General features: G+C 48.2%; 2 protein-coding genes across 2 annotated transcripts in view; both read left to right on the plus strand.

Moving 5' to 3' along the window:
* LOC135212393 (putative uncharacterized protein MYH16) overlaps positions 1-3,600 on the plus strand; it is a 3,665-nt gene extending 65 nt beyond the window's left edge. Inside the window, exon 1 of the mRNA XM_064245763.1 lies at positions 1-3,600. This exon is cut by the window's left edge and continues 65 nt beyond it. Coding sequence (XP_064101833.1) covers positions 88-3,600 — 3,513 coding nt within the window. The 5' untranslated portion in view covers positions 1-87.
* LOC135212575 (adenosine receptor A2b-like) overlaps positions 1-20,000 on the plus strand; it is a 348,426-nt gene that overhangs the window by 254,647 nt on the left and 73,779 nt on the right.

The following is a 20,000-nucleotide window of genomic DNA, read 5'->3' on the forward strand; positions in this document are numbered from 1 at the left end:
CGTCTTAGGAAAGTTCTGGAAAAAACCGAACACGACTTTGAAAAGATAAAGGATGACAAGGATGCTGAAAACAGGAAACTGAGAGAGATGTTGGAAGAGAAGGACAGAAAGTTACAAGAAGCGGAAGAACGCTGGAATAAATTTGCCGATGAATACGAAGAGGTGGTCCAGGAAATGGATGACAGGATAAACGACTTGGAAATGGAGAAACAGGACATGAGCGAGGAACTTGGAAGTGCTCTCCTCCGTGGGAAGGAGATGGAGGCTCTGCTGGAAGACGCGAGAGCACGAGAGCTTGAGATGAAGAGTTCTTTGCTGTCCCTGGAAGAAAGGCTCCAGCAGAAGGATTGCCAAATAGAAGATATGTTGAGCGTCGAACGAAGACTGAAACTCGAAAAGCAACAGTTGGCCAAAAAAATTAAACAAGATGATATCCAGATGGCATCACTGTTGGCGGAACTGGAAGAGGCAGAGAACGAGATCGGCCATTGCTTTAACATCATACAGGAAAAAGAGAACAGTCTTAAGGATTACTTTGAAGGAGAAATTAAAAAGAAGGATGAGGTGATAGAAAAACTTCACGAGGAACTTGGAAGTGCTCTCCTCCGTGGGAAGGAGATGGAGGCTCTGCTGGAAGACGCGAGAGCACGAGAGCTTGAGATAAAGAGTTCTTTGCTGTCCCTGGAAGAAAGGCTCCAGCAGAAGGATTGCCAAATAGAAGATATGTTGAGCGTCGAACGAAGACTGAAACTCGAAAAGCAACAGTTGGCCAAAAAAATTAAACAAGATGATATCCAGATGGCATCACTGTTGGCGGAACTGGAAGAGGCAGAGAACGAGATCGGCCTTTGCTTTAACATCATACAGGAAAAAGAGAACAGTCTTAAAGATTACTTTGAAGGAGAAATCAAAAAGAAGGATGAGGTGATAGAAAAACTTCACGATCAACTCGAAGTTGCTCTCCAACGCGAGAAGGAGATGGAAAGCTTCTTAATAGAAGTAAAAGGAAATGAAAGAAAAGTTAACCTTTTCAAAGAACTGCTGGAGCATAGGAACAGTCAAGTAAAAGAGTTGTTACTTGAAGTAGAGAGACTGAAAGGTGAAAATGAAGCGTTGGAACAAAAATGGGCAAATGCACTGATAGAAGCAGGGTTAGAACAACAACTGCTAAGGCAGAGGGCAGAAGAATATGTAGAAATAAGTTTCTTCTGGCAGCAGAAGTTTGAAGAAGTTAACAAAGAGGTCGAGATGACAAAGCATCGTGAAGAGGACCTTCGAGGAAAACTGAAGGACTGTGAAAAGGAAATGGAAATGGCAGTCAACAGCGTAAGGGAGATGAAAGATAATGTCAAACTTGCTGAAGATCAGCTAAACGAAAATCATCTGTTTATCAAGGAGAAGGAGGAAGAGCATAATGAAATGAAGATGCAGTATCAAGAGGACCTCAAGGAAAAGGACGACGAAATAGAGAGACTGCTAGAAATGGTGAGGAATCTGCTTCAAGAGCAGGAACGTGCCCGAGAACAGCAGAGGATAAAAGAACAAACGTTGAGGAATGAAGATAAATATTTGCTGATGGCACTTCTCCATGGAATTGCTGAGAGGAATTTCCATCTCGATCACATTGCACTCGAGCATGGAAATGAAAATCAGCAAAACATTACTGAAGAAGAGCAGCAGGGAAAAGAGAGAAACGAAGAACTATTTGATTACATGCAGAGAAGAAAACAGGAACAATATAACAGGGCTCAACAAGAGAGGAACAATTACATGAAGCAGTGGAGCGATTTAACCCAGATGTTGGAAGCCCTAATGTGTGGAGATGAAAGTGTGCCAGAACTGAGGAATGGAATTTCTGGTCAGAACTCTGAAATTGAGACCCACACGGATAATAAAACTTATCAAGGCCATGATGACATTCAGGTTTTGCAGAAAGAATATGATGAAGTATCTAGACGGCTGAAAGAGGCGAAAGACAGGCTTGAAAAGGCAGAAGAGAAGGCGCAGGAGGCAGAGGGCAAACTCAGAGAGGCAGAATGTAAGCTGACCCAAAAGAACACCCAAATTGAAACCCTTGATCATCGAGCAGTGCTCAAATCTGAGGTAGACCGATGTATTGATGATCAAGATTTCGATTCTGCTCTTGCTCTCTTGAGAATTATTGTAAAACGGTTTGGCAACGAGTTAGAGTGTCGGGTCAAGGAGGTAAGATGTTTGTTGACGCTAGCCAGGACAGACGAGGCCCAGGATGTGCTAAATGATCTTCCCAAAGAATTCAAGGACTCTTTTATTATTAAAATAGAGTCAGCTTTGCTCAGTGCGTGCAATTTGGAGTTCTGGAATTCCAGAAACCTTTTGTCGCAGGTGCTAGATATATGCCCAAATCACCCAAGGGCATTGATAGCACAAAAATTTATAGAGCAGAGGATGCTATGGGAAGCTCTTCCTGGGATGATTGATGCCAAGGACTATGACATTGCCCTGGAAAATATTGCTGTGGCCATGTCTCTGGGATGTCTCTATCCTTGGGTATCAGTCGACTTGGCCAGAATTAAAGGAAACATTTTGTGCAGCCTTGGAAAGTTGCAAGAGGCATGTGAATGTTTCATCAGTGTTCTGGCTGTGGATGAGGACCAGGAGGACTGCAGGTTACGTCTAGGCTTGTGCTTCTTATTACTAGGAAGACACACAGATGCTATTAACGAGTTTACAAGATTGGATGAAGATAAAAATGGAGAATACTTAATATCACTGGCTGAAGACCTGGAGAAAATGCAACAATATGGTTGCCCCTACAGAGTCCTAGGAGTTGAGACAGATGTTGCTCTGGATGAAATAAGAATTGCCTACAGGAAGAGTGCCTTAAAATACCACCCCGATAAGAACAAAGAGGCTGACAAAGACAGCGCGCATTTACTCATGCTTCAAATCAATTATGCGAATGATTTATTAAGTAATAAAAAGGAGAAGAAAAAATATGACAACACCAGGCAAGCTCTTGAAGAGTATGCAGCTGAAGTATTTAAAAATCCTAACCTACCAGAATGGTTAGAGGATGATGATGAGGTCGATGAATCAGAAAGTGATTGTGACTGGAAAAATAATTCTGATTCTGATGACGAATCTGATTCTGGTGACGAATCTGAATCTGATTCAGAAGATGATTCTGATGAAGAATCTGAATCTGATTCAGAATCTGATTCTGATGACGAATCTGAATCTGATTCAGAAGATGATTCCGATGTTGAAGGGAATTTAGCATTAATGGAATGTTCCCATAGTGATTATTTAGAAAATGAATCAAGTTTTGGCCAACTGGAGGAGGAGGATGACGATGAAGTATTGGAGGATGAGGAGGACGAGAATGAAGATGATGCATGGGAAGATATCCCTAATGAGGAATATCTCGAAGAATCAGACGAGGAAGGTGATGAATATGACGCTGATGATGAAGATAATGATGATGCATGGGAAGATATTCCTAACGAGGAATCTTCTGAGGGAGGTGATGAAATTGACGCTACTTCTGGCGAAGAATCACAAGATGAATGTGATAGCGATTCAGTTGAGGAGTCTGATGATGACTCTGATGATGAATAATGAAGGAGCCTAATTAGATTGCTCAGATGAGGATTCCCCAAGAAAATCTGAGCTAGGGAGAAGATCCCCCAGAACAAAGAACTGGGGAGGTGATGATTACTGCCCACGCCTCTAGGTAGCCCTGTACATCAGGAGGGAGAAGCCCAGTCTAAATGCTTTGCAGGAGACTTTCTTCCTCCAGACGTCGGTATGGATGGCCCTGCCAACCAGCATCCCTGGCGAGTGAACTAATCGGGATCTTCCATCCACTGGTGGTGGTCTTCCTATCACCACTGCCCCCACCGCTCCCCCCAATCTCCAGTGCTCACGTAGGTGCAGCAGATGGTTGCACTATCCCCCCCCGCGTTGAGCATTGGAGATTAAGGTGGTGGGGATGATGGTTGTGCTTGGAAGATTGCTGCCAGTGGATGGGGGTTCCTGATTGGTTCCCTCGCCAGGGATGCTGGCAGGCAGTGACATCCATACCAACGTCTGGAAGAAGAGTCTCTCCTACACAGCATTTAGACTGGGCTTCTCTCCTGATGTGCAGAATTCCCCAGAAAGATCTAAAGAGGGGAACACCCAGTAGAAACACTAGGGAGACAATCTCCCAGGACAAAGACTTGGGAGGTGATGCCCTAGGATGAAAAACGGGAGGCAATCCCGTAGCATAAAAGAAACTAGGGCGGTGATCCCTAGTAAAAGGAACTGTGGATGTGATCCCACAGGGAAAAATACTGGGGAGGTGATCCACTAGGAAAAAGCTGGGGAGACAAACCCCCAGGAAAAAGATTGGGAAGATAAGCTCCAAAGGCTTGGGAGGCAAGCATGAACGGAGCTGCCTGCTATCGTCCCTGGCAGGTGAACCAGTCAGGAGTATACGTCTGCTGGCAGCGATCTTCCCATCACCACCACCCCCACTCTCCAACGCTGCATTGGTGCAACAGATATTGCACCATTCCCTCTATGCAAGCATTGGTGATTGGGCTGGTGGCACTGGGAAGATCACTGACGGTGGATGGAGGCTCCTGATTGGTTTGCTTTCTAACGGACAATTACTGCCAACACCTCTATGAAGTCAAGCACATCATGAGAGAAGCCCAGTCTAAATGTCATGCTGCGCAAGAGGCTTTTCCTCCAGATGTTGGTATGGATGGCACTGCCCGCCAGCATCCCTGGTGAGGGAACCAGTCGGAAACCTCCATCCACTGGCAGCAATCTTCCCAGCACAGCCATCCCCACCACTCCCCCAATCTCCAGCACTCGCATAGGTGCAACAGATGGTTGCACCCCCCCCCCCCTTGTGAGCGATGGAGATTAACGTGTTGTGGATGGCTGTGCTGGGAAGATTGCTGCTAGTGGATGGAGGTTTCCGACTGGTTCCCTCACCAGGGATGCTGGCGGGCAGTGCCATCCATACCGACATCTGGAGGAAAAGTCTCTTGCACAGCATGACATGTAGACTGGGCTTCTCTCATGATGTGCTTGACTTCATAGAGGTGTTGGCAGTAATTGTCCGTTAGAAAGCAAACCAATCAGGAGCCTCCATCCACCGGCAGTGATCTTCCCAGTACCACCAGCCCAATCACCAATGCTTGCACAGAAGGAATGGTGCAATATCTGTTGCACCTATGCAAGTGTTGGAGAGTGGAGGTGGTGGTGATGGGAAGATCGCTGCCAATAGACAGAGACTCCTGACTGGTTCACCTGCCAGGGACAATGGCAGGCAGCGCCTTTCATGCTTCCCCTCCCAAGCCTTTGAAGCTTATCTTTCCAATCTTTTTCCTGGGGGTTTGTCTCCCCAGCTTTTTCCTAGAGGATCACCTGCCCAGTCTTTTTCCCTGTAGGATCACCTCCAAAGTTCCTTTTCCTAGGGATCACCACCTTAGTTTTTTTATCCTACGGGATTGCCTCCCCAGTTTTTTCCCTAGGGGATCGTCTCCCTAGTGTTTTCACTGGGTGTTTGCCTCTTTAGATCTTCCTGGGAATCCTGCACATCAGGAGAAAGAAACCCTTTTCAGAGGGTTCTCTTTCCCAGCTCTTATTCCCTTCAGGGATCAGTTCCCTAGTTTTGTTTCCTAGAGGATCACCTCCCTAGTTCCTTTTCCTAGGGGATTGTCTCCTCTTCCTAAGGGACCACCTCCCTAGTTCCTTATCCTAAGGGATAATCTCCCTGTTTCCTCTTCCTAAGGGACTACCTCCCTAGTTCCTTTACCTAGGGGATCATCTCCCTATTTCCTCTTCCTAAGGGACCCACCCATCCCTAGTTACCTTTTCCTAGGGCCATCGTCTCCCTGTTTCCTCTTCCTAAGGGACCCCCTCCCTAGTTCCTTTTCTAGGGGATCGCTCCCAGTTTCCTTCCTTTTCCTAAGGGGCCATGCCGTAGTTCCTTTTCCTAGATCTCTTCCCTGTTTTTCCTCTTCCTAAGGGGACCCCCTTTACCTCCCTAGCCACCTTCCCTGTTCCTTTTCCTAGGGGATCGTCTCCCTATTTCCTCTTCCTAAGGGACCACCTCCCTAGTTCTTGTTTTTCCTAGGGATCGTCCTCCCTATTTCCAATCTTTCCTAAGGGACCACCTCCCTAGTTCCTTTTCCTAGGGGATCGTCTCCCTATTTCCTCTTCCTAAGGGACCACCTCCCTCGTTCCCTTTTCCTAAGGGGATCGTCCCTGTTTCCCTTTTCCTAAGGGACCACCTCTAGTTTTCCTTTTCCTTGGATCGTCTCCCATTGTTTCCTCTCCTAAGGGACCACCTCCCTAGTTCCTTTTCCCTAGGGGATCGTCTCCCTATCCTATTCCTAAGGGACCACCTTTCCTAGTTCCTTTTCCTAGGGGATTCGTTCCCTATTTCCTTCCTAAAGTGGGACCCCTCCCTAGTTCCACCTGGGGACGTCTCCCTAGGTTTTCCTTTCTTCCTAAGGACCCGACTCCCTAGTTCCCTTCCTTTTTCCTAGGGGATCATCTCCCTGTTTCCTCTTCCTAAGGGACCACCTTCCCCCCTAGTTCCTTTTTCAGGGGATCGTCTCCCTATTTCCTCTTTTCCTAGGGAACGTCCACCTCCCTAGTTCCTTTTCCTAGGGGATCGTCTTCCTATTTCCTATTCCTAAGGGACCACTCCCTAGTTCCTTTTCTAGGGGATTTCTCCCATTTTCCTCTTCCCTAAAGACACCTCCTAGTTTCCTTTTTCCTAAGGGATGTTTTCCTACCAGGTTTCCTTCCTTTTCCTAAGGACATCCCTAGTCTTCCTAAAGGGGAGTGCCTCCCTAGGTCCTTTCCTAGGGCCATCATCTCTGTTTCCTCTTCCTAAGGGACCAACCATTCCCTAGTTCCTTTTCCTAGGGGATTTGGCCTCCCTAGTTCCTTTTCCTAAGGGGATCGTTGTCCTATTTCCTCTTCTAAGGGACCACCTCCCTAGTTAACTTTTTTGCCTCCCTAGTTCCTTTTCCTAAGGGTGATCACTCTCCTCTTTCCTCCTTCCTAGAAGGGAACCGGGACCACCTCTAGTTTTTTCCTTTTCCTAGGGGATCGTTTCCCCATTTTCCTCTTCCTAAGGGGAACGGACCATCCTAGTTTTCCTTTTCCCAGGGGATTGCCATCCCTAGTTCTTTTTCCTTAAAAGGGATCATCTCCCTGTTTCTCTTCCTAAGGGACCACCTCCGGTAGTTCTTTTCCTAAGGGATCGCTCCTGTTTCCTCTTCCTAAGGGACAACCTCCTAGTTCCTCCTAAGGGATCGTCTCCCTATTTCCTCTTTCCTAAGGTAGGGGCACCTCCCTAGTTCCTTTCCTAGGGGGTCGTCTCCCTATTTCCTCTTCCTAAGGGAACCCACTCCCTAGTTCCTTTTCCTCCTAGGGGATCATTTCCCTATTTTCCTCTTCCTAAGGGACCACCTCCCTAGGTTCCCTTTTCCTAGGGATTGCCTCCCTAGTTCCTTTCCTAAGGGATCATCTCCTGTTTTCCTATTCGTAAGAGGGACCACCTCCTAGTTCCTTTTCCCTATGGGATCGTTTTCCCTATTTCCTCTTCCTAAGGACCACCTCACTAGTTCCTTTCTTTTCTAGGGGATTGCCTCCCTAGTTCCTTTTTCCTAAAGGGATCTATCTCCCTGTTTCCTCTTCCTAAGGGACCACCTCCCTAGTTCCTTTTCCTAAGGGATCATCTCCCTGTTTTCCTTCTTCCTAAGGGGACCACCTCTAGTTCCTTTTCCTAAGGGATCGTCTCCCTGTTTCCTCTTCCTAAGGGACCACCTCCCTAGTTCCTTTTCCTAGGGGATCGTTTCCCTATTTCCTCTTCCTAAGGGACCACCTCCCTAGTTCCTTTTCCTAGGGGATTGCCTCCCTAGTTCCTTTTCCTAAGGGATCATCTCCCTGTTTCCTCTTCCTAAGGGTGGGACCACCTCCTCCCTAGTTCCTTTTTCCCAACCTAAGGGGAATCGTTTTTTTTACCCTATTTCCTCTTCCTAAGGGGGATAGGGCCACCTAACCCTAAGTTCCCTTTTGGGCCTAGGGATCGTTTCCCTATTTCCTCTTCCTAAGGGTACCACCTCTCCTAGTTTCCTTTTTCCTAGGGGATTGCCTCCCTAGTTCCTTTTCCTAAGGTTTTGGGATCATCTCAACCTGTGTCCTTTCCCTTCATAAGGGACCACCTCCTAGTTCCCTTTTCTAGGGGATCGTTTTCCCTATTTCCTCTTCCTAAGGGAACCCACCTCCCTAGTTCCTTTTCCTAGGGAATCGTTTTCCCTAGGTTTCCTCTTCCTAAGGGACCACCTCCCATAGTTTCCCTTTACCTAGGGACCTTCGTTTGACCCCTATTTTGGGCCTCTTTCCCAGGGGGACCACCTCCCTAGTTCCTTTTCCTAGGGGATTGCCTCCCTAGTTCCTTTTCCTAGGGGATGACCTCCCTAGTCCCTTTTCCTAGGGGATTGCCTCCCTAATTCCCTTTCCTAGGGGATTGCCTTTCTAGTTCCTTTTCCTAGGGGATCACCTCCATAGTTCCTTTTCCTAGGGGATTGCCTCCCTATTTCTTCTTCCTAAGGGACCACCTCCCTAGTTCCTTTTCCTAGGGGATTGCTTCCCTAGTTCCTTTTTTTAGGGGATCGCCTCCCTAGTTCTTTTTCCTAGGGGATTGTCTACCTATTTTCTTTTTCTAGGGGATTGCCTCCCTAGTTCCTTTTCCTAGGGGATTGCCTCCCTATTTCTTCTTCCTAAGGGACCACCTCCCTAGTTCCTTTTCCTAGGGGATTGCTTCACTAGTTCCTTTTTTTAGGGAATCGCCTCCCTAGTTCTTTTTCCTAGGGGATTGTCTACCTATTTTCTTTTTCTAGGGGATTGCCTCCCTAGTTCCTTATCCTAAGGGATCGTCTCCCTATTTCCTCTATCTAAGGGACCACCTCCCTAGTTCCTTTTCCTAGGGGATCGTCTCCCTATTTCCTCTTCTAAGGGACCACCTCCCTAGTTCCTTTTCCCTAAGGGATCATCTCCCTAGCCTATTCCTAAGGGACCACCTCCCTAGTTCCTTTTCCTAAGGGATCATCTCCCTGTTTCCTCTTCCTAAGGGACCACCTCCCTAGTTCCTTTTCCTAAGGGATCGTCTCCCTGTTTCCTCTTCCTAAGGGACCACCTCCCTAGTTCCTTTTCCTAAGGGATCGTCTCCCTATTTCCTCTTCCTAAGGGACCACCTCCCTAGTTCCTTTTCCTAAGGGATCGTCTCCCTGTTTCCTCTTCCTAAGGGACCACCTCCCTAGTTCCTTTTCCTAGGGGATCGTCTCCCTGTTTCCTCTTCCTAGGGACCACCTCCCTGGTTCCTTTTCCTAGGGGATCATCTCACTGTTTTCCTCTTCCTAAGGGAACCACCTCCATAGTTCCTTTTCTAAAGGGATCATCTCCCCTGTTTCCTCTCCTAAGGGACCACCTCCCCTAGTTTCCTTTTCCTAAGGGATCATCTCCCCTGTTTCTCTTCCTAAGGGACCACCTCCCTAGTTTCCTTTTTCTAAGGGATCGTCTCCCTATTTCCTCTTCCTAAGGGATCACTCCCTAGTTCTTTTTCTAGGGGGATCGTCTCCTGTTTCCTCTATTCTAAGGGACCACCTCACTAGTTCCCTTTCCTTTTCTAGGGGATCGTATCCCTGTTTCCTCCTTCCTAAGGGACCACCTCCCTAGTTCCTTTCCCTAGGGGATTCGTTCTCCCTGTTTCCTCTTTCCAAAGGACCACCTCCCTAGTTCCTTTCCTAAGGGATTCGTCTCCCTGTTTCCTCTTCCTAAGGGGACCACCTCCCTAGTTCTTATCCTAAGGATCATCTCCCTGTTTTCCTCTTCCTAAGGACCACCTCCACAGTTCCTTTTTCCTAAGGGATCGTCTTCCCGTTTCCTCTTTCCTTAAGGGACCACCTCCCTAGTTCCTTTCCTAAGGGTCATTCTCCCCGTTTCCTCTTCCTATAGGACCACCTTCCCTAGTTCCTTTCCTAGTGGGATCGTCTCCCTGTTTCCTCTTTCCCAAGGGACCACCTTTCCCTTAGTTCCTTTTCCTTAAGGGGATCGTCTCCCTTGTATTCCTCCTTCCCTTAAGGGCACCACTTCCCTTAGTTCCTTTTCCTAGGGGATCGCTCCTGTTTCCTTTCCTAAAGGTTCCTTCCTTTCCAGGGGACACCTCCCTAAGTTCCCAACCTTTTTCCTAAGGGATCGTCTCCCTGTTTTCCCTCTTCCAAGGGACCACTCCCTAGTCTTTATTTTCCTAAGGGATAATCTCCCTGTTTACTCTCCTAACGGGGACCACATCCCATAGTTCCTTTTTCCTAAGGGATCGTCTCCTGTTCCTCCTCTACTAAGGGACCACCTCCCTAGTTTCCTTTTCCGAAGGGATCATCTCCCCGTTTCCTCTTCCTAAGGGACCACCTCCCTAGTTCCTTTTCCTAGGGGATCGTCTCCCTGTTTCCTCTTCCTAAGGGACCACCTCCCTAGTTCCTTTTCCTAAGGGATCGTCTCCCTGTTTCCTCTTCCTAAGGGACCACCTCCCTAGTTCCTTTTCCTAGGGGATCGTCTCCCTGTTTCCTCTTCCTAAGGGACCACCTCCCTAGTTCCTTTTCCTAGGGGATCATCTCACTGTTTCCTCTTCCTAAGGGACAACCTCCCTAGTTCCTTTTCCTAATGGATCATCTTCCTGTTTACCACCTAAGGGACCACCCCTCCATAGTTTTCCTTTCCTAGGGGATCATCTCCCTATTCCTCTTAATAAGGGACACCTCCCTAGTTCCTTTTCCTAAGGGATCATCTCCCTGTTTCCTCTTCCTAAGGGACCACCTCCCTAGTTCCTTTTCCTAAGGGATCATCTCCCTGTTTCCTCTTCCTAAGGGACCACCTCCCTAGTTCCTTTTCCTAGGGATACGTTTCTCTATTTCCTCTTCCTAAGGGACCACCCCCTCCCTAGTTCCTCTTCCTAAGTGGATTAATCTCCCTATTTTCCCTTTCCTAAGGGACCACCTCCCTAGTTCCTTTTCCTAGGGGTGGGGATCTCTCCCTATTTCCTCTTCCTAAGGGACCACCTCCCTAGTTCCTTTTCTAGGGATCGTCTCCCTATTACTCTTCCTAAGACCACATCTAGTTCCTTTTTCCTAGGGGATCTCTCCCTAGTTTCCTCTTCCTAAGGACACCCACTCTTCCGGGACCCTAGTTCCTTTTCCTAGGGGATCATCTCCCTATTCCTCTTCCCTTTCCTAAGGGGACCACCTCCCTAGTTCCTCTAGGGGATCGTCTCCCTATTTCCTCTTCTAAAAGCTAAGAGGGGCACTCCCTACTTCCTCACCCTAGTTTTTCATATCTATTTCCTCTTTTCCTAAGGGACCACTCCCGCTATGTCTCCCTCATAAGGGGCCTGCCCATTCCTTTTCCTATCCCCTTTCCTCTTCCTAAGGGACCACCTCCGTAGTCCTTTTCTTTTCCTAAGGGATCGTCTCCCTATTTTCCTCTTCCTAAGGACCACCTCCTAGTTCCTTTTCCTAGGGGATCATCTCCCTATTTCCTCTTCCTAAGGGACCATCTCTAGTTCCTTTCCTAGGGGATCATCTCCCCATTTCCTTTTCCTAAGGGCCACCTCCCACCACCTCCCTAGTTCCTTTTCCTGGGATGCCTTTTCTTCCCTAGTTCCTTTTCTAACGAATCACCTCCATAGTTCCTTTTTCTAGGGGATCGCCTCCCTAGTTCCTTTTTCTAGGGGGATTGCCTCCCTATTTCCTTTTCTTAGGGGATTTTCCTAGGGGATTGACTCCCTATTTCCTTTTTCTAGGGGATTGCCTCCTAATTCCTTTTCCTAGGGGATTGCCTCCCTAGTTCCTATTGCTAGGGGGAACCTCCTAGTTTCCTTTTTCCCTAGGGGGATCACCTCCCTAGTTCCTTTTCTAGGGGGATCACCTCCCTAGTTCCTTTTCCTATGGATCACATCCCTAGTTCTTTTTCTAGGGGGATCACCTCCTAGTTCCTTTTTTCTAGGGGGATCACATCCCTAGTTCTTTTTTTCTAGGGGGAATTCACCTCCCTAGTTTCCTTTCCTAGGGGTCGTTTCCCTATTTTCCTTCTTCCTTAGGGACCACCTCCCTAGTTCCTTTTCCTAGGGGATTGCCTCCCTAGTTCCTTTTCCTAGGGGATCGTTTCCCTATTTCCTCTTCCTAAGGGACCACCTCCCTAGTTCCTTTTCCTAGGGGATTGCCTCCCTAGTTCCTTTTCCTAAGGGATCATCTCCCTGTTTTCCTCTTCCTAAGGGAACCCACCTCCCTAGTTTCCCTTTTCCTAAGGGATCGTCTCCCCCGTTTCCTCTTTCCTAAGGGACCAACCTCCCTGTTCCTTTTCCTTAAGGGGATCGTTTCTCCCGTTTCCTCTTTCCTAAAGGGACCACCTCCCTAGTTCCTTTTCCTTAGGGGATCGTTTCCCTAATTTCCTCTTCCTAAGGGACCACCTCCCTGGTTCCTTTTCCTTAGGGATTGCCTCCCTAAGTTCCTTTTTCCTAAGGGTTCCATTCTCCCTGTTTCCTTTCCTAAAGGGGACCCCTTCCCCTATTTCCTTTTCCAGGGGATCGTTTCCCATTTTCCTCTTCCTTAAGGGACCACCTCCCTAGTTCCTTTTCCTAGGGGATTGCCTCCCCTTAGTTTCCTTTTCCTAAGGGGATCATTCTCCCTGTTCCTCTTTCCTAAGGGACCACCTCCCTAGTTCCTTTTTCCTAGGGGATCGTTTCCCTATTTCCTCTTCCGTAAGGGACCACCTCCCTGTTTCCTTTTCCGAGGGAATCGTTTCCCTATTCCTCTTTCCTAAGGGACCACCCTTCCCTAGTTTCCTTTTCCTAGGGGAATCGTTTTCCCTATTTTCCTCTTCCTTAAGGGACCACCTTCCCTAGTCCTTTTCCAGGGATCGTTTCCCTATTTCCTCTTCCTTTAAGGGACCACCTCCCTAGTTTCCTTTTCCTAGGGGATTTGCCTCCCTTAGTTTCCTTTTCCTAAGGGATCATCTCCCTGGTTCCTCTTTCCTAAGGGACCACCTCCCTTTTTTTCCTAGGGGTTCCCTTTCCCTATTCCTTTTAAGGGGACTTTTTCCCTTTTCCCTTTCCTATCTTGCCCATTTAATGGGCCACCCCCTACCTTTTTCCCTAGTTTTCCCTGTTCCTTGGGATCCCGTATTCTTCCCTATTTCCCTTCCTTAAGGGAACCACCCTCCCCTAGTTCCCTTTTCCTTAGGGGATTCGTTTCCCTATTTCCTCCTTCCTAAGGGACCACCTCCCTAGTTTCCTTTTCCTTAGGGGACGTTTCCCTACCTTTTCCTTAAGGACACCTAGGGCCATCTTCCCTACCCTTAAATTTTTTACCCTAAGCCCCAGGGATTTCCGTTTCCCTATTTTCCTCCGGGCATTCCTCCCGCCTCTTCCTAGCCTCCCCAATTCTTTTCTAGGGGATCGTTTCCCTTATTTCCTCTTCCCTAAGGGACCACCCGTATTTTCCTTGGGGTCCTTTTATTCCTTTCCATGCCCGCGTTGTTCCCTAATTTCCCTTTCCTTCCTTTTACCAGGGGTACACCTCCCTAGTTCCTTTTCCTAGGGATTGCCTCCCCTTAGTGGGGCCTTTTCCCTACCGGGGATTCATTCCCTTCCCTTTTTTTTGGGTTGTCCCCTTCTTTTCCCTAAGCGCACCACCTCTAGGTTCCCTTTTCCCTAGGCCGGGGAATCTCCCTATTTCCTTCTTTTCCTAAGGGACCACCTCCCTAGTTTCCTTTCCTATGGGGATTGCCTTCCCATAGCCTAGGGGATGGGGCCTCCCTAGTCCTTTTTTCCTAGGGGATTGCCTCCCTAATTTTCCCTTTTTCCTAGGGGATCCTTTTTAGTTCCTTAATCTCCCTAAATCCGGGGTTCCAACACCCTCCCCTAGATTCCGTCCTTAGGGGATGCCTTCCCTATTTCCTCTTCCTAGGGGACCACCTCCCCTAGTTCCTCCTAGGGGATTGCTTCCCTATTCCTAAGGGGACCCCTCCCTAGTTCTTTTTCCTAAGGGATGCCCCTTTTTCCTCTTCCTAAAAGGGGACCTCCCAGTTCCTTTTTCCTAAAGGGATTGCCTCCTTTTCCTTCTTCCTAAGGGGACCACCTCCCTATTCCTTTTCCTAGGGATGCTCACTTTAGTTTCCTAAGGCCGAACCCTCCCTAGTTCCTTTTTTCCTAAGGGTATTGTCCCATACCCTTATTTTTTTTTTCCTAAGGGATTTGTCCTCCCTAGTTTCCCTTTCCTAAAGGGATCCCGTCCTTTCCTATTTCCTCCCTTAACCTAAAGGGAACCACCTCCCTAGTTCCTTTTCCTAGGGATCGTCTCCCTTTTTTCCTCTTCCTAAGGGACCACCCCCCCTGTTCCTCCCTAGAATCATCTCCCTTTTCCTTCCTTTTCCTAAGGACCACCTCCCTAGTTCCTCCCCTAAGGGATCATCTCCCTTTTTCCCTCTTCCTAAGGGGACCACCTCCCTAGTTTCCCTTTTCCTAAGGGATTCATCTCCCGTTTCCTCTTTCCTAAGGGACCACCTCACCTAGTTCCTTTTCATAAGGGATAGGTCTCCCGTTTCCTATTCCTAAGGGACCACCTCCCTAGTTCCTTTTCCTAAGGGGAATTCGTCTCCCTGTTTCCTCTTCCTAAGGGACCCACCTCCCCTTAGTTCCTTTTACCTAAGGGGATCGTTTCCCTATTTCCTCTTCCCTACGAAACGGACCACTTTCCCTAGTTCCTTTTTTTCCTAAGGGCGGAATGCCTCCCTAGTTCCTTGCCTTACGGGCCCTGATATTACCCTGTTTTCCTTCCTTTCCCTAAAGGGGACCACCTCCCTAGTTCCTTTTTCCCTAGGGGATCGTTTCCCTATTTCCTCTTCCTAAAGGGACACACTCCACCTCCCTTAGTTCCTTTTCCTAGGGAGATTGGGGCCTCCCTAGTCTTTTCCTAAGGGTATCATTCTCCCTGTTTCCTCATTCCTAAGGGAACCACCTCCCTTAGTTTCCTTTTCCTAGGGGATCGGGGGTTTCCCATATTTCCTCTTCCTAAGGGACCACTCCCTAGTTCATTTTCCGAGGGAATCGCTTTCCCTATTTCCTCTTCCTTAAGGGAACCCACTCCTCCCTAGTCTCCTTTCCTATTGGGATCGTTTCCCTATTTCCTTCTTCCTAAGGGACCACCTCCCTAGTTCCTTTTCCCTAGGGATCGTTTCCCTAATTCTCTTTCCTAAGGGACCCACCCTTCCCAGTTCCTGTTCCTTAAAGGGGATTGCCTCCCTAGTCCCCTTTTCCCTAAGGGATAATCTCCCTGTTCCTTCCTTTCCTAAGGGACCACCTCCCTAGTACTTTTCCTAGGGGATCGTTCTCCCTATTTTACCTCTTCCTAAGGGGACCACATACCTAGGTTCCTTTTCCCATAGGGGATTCGTTTCCCTATTTCCATTTTCCTAAGGGACCACCTCCATAGTTCCTTTTCCAGGGGATCGCCCTTTCCCGATTTTCCTCTTCCAAGTAAGGGACACCTCCTAGTTCCAGCCCTTTTTCCCTAGGGGATCGTTTCCATTATTTTTTTTTTTTCCCTTTTTCCTTTTTCCCTAAGGGGACCACCTCCCTTAGTTCCTTTTCCCTAGGGGATCGTTTCCCTTATTTCCTCTTCCTAATGGGACCACATTCCCTAGTCCTTTTTCGCCCTAGGGATCGTTTTCCTTATTTTAACCTTTTCCTTCAAGGGGACCACCTCCTTAGTTCCTTTCCTAGGGGGCTCGTTCCTATTTCCTCTTTCCTAAGGGACCACCCTCCTAGTTCCTTTTCGCCTAGGGGATTGACCTCCCTAGTTGCCTTTTCCTAAGGGAATCATCCCCTGTTTCCTCTTGCCTAAGGGACCACAACTCCCTTAGTTCCTTTTCCTACCGGGATCGCCTTTCCCTATATTTCCTCCTTTTCCTAAGGGACCACCTCCCTAGTTCCTTTTTCCCTAGGGATTGCCTTTCCCAAGTTCCTTTCCTAGGGGAATGGGGACCTCCCTAAGTCCCTTTTCCCTTAGGGGATTGCCTCCATAATTCCCCCTTTCCTAGGGGGATTTTGCCTTTTTAGTTCCTTTGGACTAGGGATCACCTCCATAGTTCCTTTTCCTTAGGGGATTGCCTCCTATTTCTTCTTCTAAGGGGGACAAACACCTCCCATAGTTCCTTTCCTAGGGGATTTGCTTCCCTAAGGTTCCTTTTTTACCGGGGATCGCCTCCCTAGTTTCTTCCTTTCCTAGGGGATTGTCTACCTATTTTCTTTTTCCTAGGGGATTGCCTTCCCTAGTTCCTTTACTTTTCCCTTAGGGGATTGCCTCCCTATTTCCTTCCTTCCTAAAGGGGACCACCTCCATAGTTCCTTTTCCTAGGGGATTTGCTTTCACTAGTTCCTTTTTTTAAGGGAAATCGCCCCTCCCTCTCTACGTTCTTTTTTCCCTAGGGTAATTGTCTTTTGAACCTATTTTCTTTTTTTTTTCCTAAGGGGAATTGCCTGCCGCCTTTAGTTCCTATCCCTAAGGATCGTTCTTTTTCCCCCTATTATTTCCTAATTCTGAAGGGACCACCTCTAGTTCCTTTTTAGGGGATCGTCTCCCTATTTCCTCTTCCTAAGGGGACACACTCCCTAGTTCCTTTTTTCCCCTAGGGGATCATCCCCCTATTCCTTCCTTTTCCATTAAGGGGACCACCTCCCTAGTTCATTTTCCCTCAAGGGATCATCTCCCTTTTCCTTCTTCCTAAGGGGACCACCTCCCTAGTTCCTTTTACCTAAGGGATCCCCCAAAATTTTTTTTTCCCCTTTTTTTTTTCCCTTTTTTTTCCCCTTCCCCCCCGGTTTCCTTCCTTACCTAAGGCCGGGAAGGGACCACCTCCCTAGTTCCTTTTCCTAAGGGATCGTCTCCCTTTCCTCTTCCTAAGGGACAACCTCCCTAGTTTTCCTCTTTCCTAAGGGATCGTTTCTCCCTATTTCCTCTCCTTCCCTAAGGGACCACCTCCATAGTTTCCTTTTTCCTAAGGGGATCGTCCCTGTTTCCTCTTCCTAAGGGACCCCTTTTTCCCTAGTTCCTTTCCTAAGGGGATTCCGGTTCTTTCCCTGGTTTTCCCTTCCTTTTCCTAAGGACCCAACCTTCCTAAGGGTTTCCCTTGGTTTCCTAGGATCATTCCCGTTCCACCTGTTCCCCCCTTCCTTTTCCCTAAGGGACCCAACCTTCCCTTAGGTTGCCCTTTTAACCTAATGGGATCCCATTCCTTTCCGGGTTTTCCTCTTCCTTAAGGGACCACCTCCCATAGGGGTTCCTTTTCCCATAAGGATCCATTCCTTTCCCTATTTCCTCTTCCTAAGGGGACCCACCTTTTCCCGCCTAGGTCCTTTTCCTAAAGGGGATTTTCCATCTCCCTGTTTCCCTTCCTAAGGGACCAACCTCCCTAGTTCCTTTCCTAGGAAGGGATCAATATTTTCCCTGTTTCCTCTTCCTAAGGGAACCAATCCCCTAGTTCCTTTTGCCTAAGGGATCCCGTTTCCTCGCCCTATTTCCTTCTTTTCCTAAGGGACCACCTTTTCCCCTAAGTTCCTCTTCCTAAGGGTTGGATTATTCTTCCCTAATTTCCTCTTCCGGGCCCTTAAGCCGGGACCCCCCCACCTTCCCTAGTTCCTTTCCCTAAGGGTATTTCCCATCCTCCCTATTTTCCTTCCTTCCCAAGGACCGACCCTTTTCCCTAGTTCCCTTTTTCCTAGGGGATTCCGTTCCTTTTCCCTATTCCCCCCCCCCCCCCCCCCCCCCCCCCCCCCCCCCCCCCCTTCCTTTTCCTAAAGGATTTCCGGGCCCACCCATTTTCCCTTAGTTCCCTGTTCCTTTTTTTAGGGGATCGTTTTCTTTTTCCCTATTCCCGCCTTTCCTTGCCTAAGGGACCACCTTCCCTAAGTTCCTTTTCCTAGGGGATTCAATCCCTCCCCTATTTCCTTTTTCCTTCCTTTAAGGACCACCTCCCTAGTTCCTTTTCCTAAGGGAATCGTCTCCCATGTTCCTTTTCCTTGCCTAAGGGACCAACCTTTTTTTCCCTAGGGTTCCTTTCCTTAAGGGATCCCCATTTTCTCCCTATTTCCTTCTTCCTAAGGGACCCACCCCCTAAGGGTGCCTTTTTCCTAAGGGATTTCCATCTTCCCTAAAGGGACCACCCTCCCTTGTCCTTTTCCCTATGGATCCCGTCTTCCCTGGTTTTCCATCTTCCTAAGGGACCACCTCCCTAGTTCCTTCCTAGGGGATTTTCCATATCCACCTGTTTTTCCTATTCATAAGGGACCACCTCCGGGTTAGTTCCTTTTCCTAAGATCATCCTCCCTGTTTTCCGCATTCCTAAGGGGACCACCTCCGTAGGGTTCCTTTCCCATAAGATCATTCCTCCATGCCTTTTCCTTTATTCCTAAGGGGACCACCTCTAGTTCCTTTTCCCTAAGGGATCCCGTTCCTTCCTGTTACCCTCTTCCTAAGGAACCACCTCCTAGTTCTTCCTAAGGGACCCGTCCTCCCTGTGGGTTCCTCCCGTTCCTTAAGGGACCCACCTCCTAGGGTCATTTTCTCCCTTTTTCCTCTTTCCTAAGGGAACCCCCTCCCTTAGTTTCCTCTAAGATCATCTCCCTGTTTCCTCTTCCTAAGGGACCACCTCCTAGTTCCTTCTTCCTAAGGGATCGTCTTTCCTAGGGGTGTTTCCTCTTCCTAAGGGACCACCTCCCTAGATTCCATTCCTAAGGGGATCGTATCATTCCTTGTTTCCTCTTCCTAAGGGACCACCTCCACCCTAGTTCCTTTTCCATAAGGGAGGGGATCGTCTCACTGTTTTTCTTCTTCCAAGGGACCACCTCCTAGTTCCTTGTTTTCCTAATGGGATTCGTCTCCCTGTTTTTTTTTTTCCTCTTCCTAAGGACCACCTCCTACCTATTGCCCTTCCAGTTTTTCCTAGGGGATTCCCCTTAGATCATCTCCCTGTTTCCTCTTCCTAAGGGACCACCTCCCTAGGTTCCTTTTCCTAGGGATCGTCCAATCTCCTGTTTAATTCTTCCTAAGGGACCACCTCCCTAGTTCCTTTCCTAAGGGATCATCTCCCTGTTTCCTCTTCCTAAGGGACCACCTCCCTAGTTCCTTTTCCTAATGGGGATCATCTTTCCCTGTTCCTCTTCCTAACGGAACCACCTCCATAGTTCCCTATTTCCTTCTTACCTAAGGGACCATCCTAGTTCTCCTGGGATAGCCTCCTTTTCCTAAGGGACCACCTCCCTAGTTCCTTTTCTAAGGATCAATCTCCCTGTCCTCTTCCTAAGGGACCACCTTTTTCCCTAGTTCCTTCCCTTTTTACCTAGGGATCACCCCTCTCCCTGGATTTCCTCTTCCTAAGGGACCACCTCCCTAGTTCCTTTTCCTAGGGGATCGTCTCCCTATTTCCTCTTCCTAAGGGACCACCTCCCTAGTTCCTTTTCCTAGGGGATCATCTCCCTATTTCCTCTTCCTAAGGGACCACCTCCCTAGTTCCTTTTCCTAGGGGATCATCTCCCTATTTTCCTCTTCCTAAGGACCACCTCCTAGTTCCTTTTCCTAGGGGATCGTCTCCCTATTTCCTCTTCCTAAGGGACCACCTCCCTAGTTCCTTTTCCTAGGGATCATCTCCCTATTTCCTCTTCCTAAGGGACCACCTCCCTAGTTCCTTTTCCTAGGGGATCATCTCCCTATTTCCTCTTCCTAAGGGACCACCTCCCTAGTTCCTTTTCCTAAGGGATCGTCTCCCTGTTTCCTCTTCCTAAGGGACCACCTCCCTAGTTCCTTTTCCTAGGGGATCATCTCCCTATTTCCTCTTCCTAAGGGACCACCTCCCTAGTTCCTTTTCCTAGGGGATCATCTCCCCATTTCCTCTTCCTA

The sequence above is a fragment of the Macrobrachium nipponense genome, chromosome 41 (assembly GCF_015104395.2).
Source record: "Macrobrachium nipponense isolate FS-2020 chromosome 41, ASM1510439v2, whole genome shotgun sequence".
Classification (NCBI taxonomy): Eukaryota; Metazoa; Arthropoda; class Malacostraca; order Decapoda; family Palaemonidae; genus Macrobrachium; species Macrobrachium nipponense.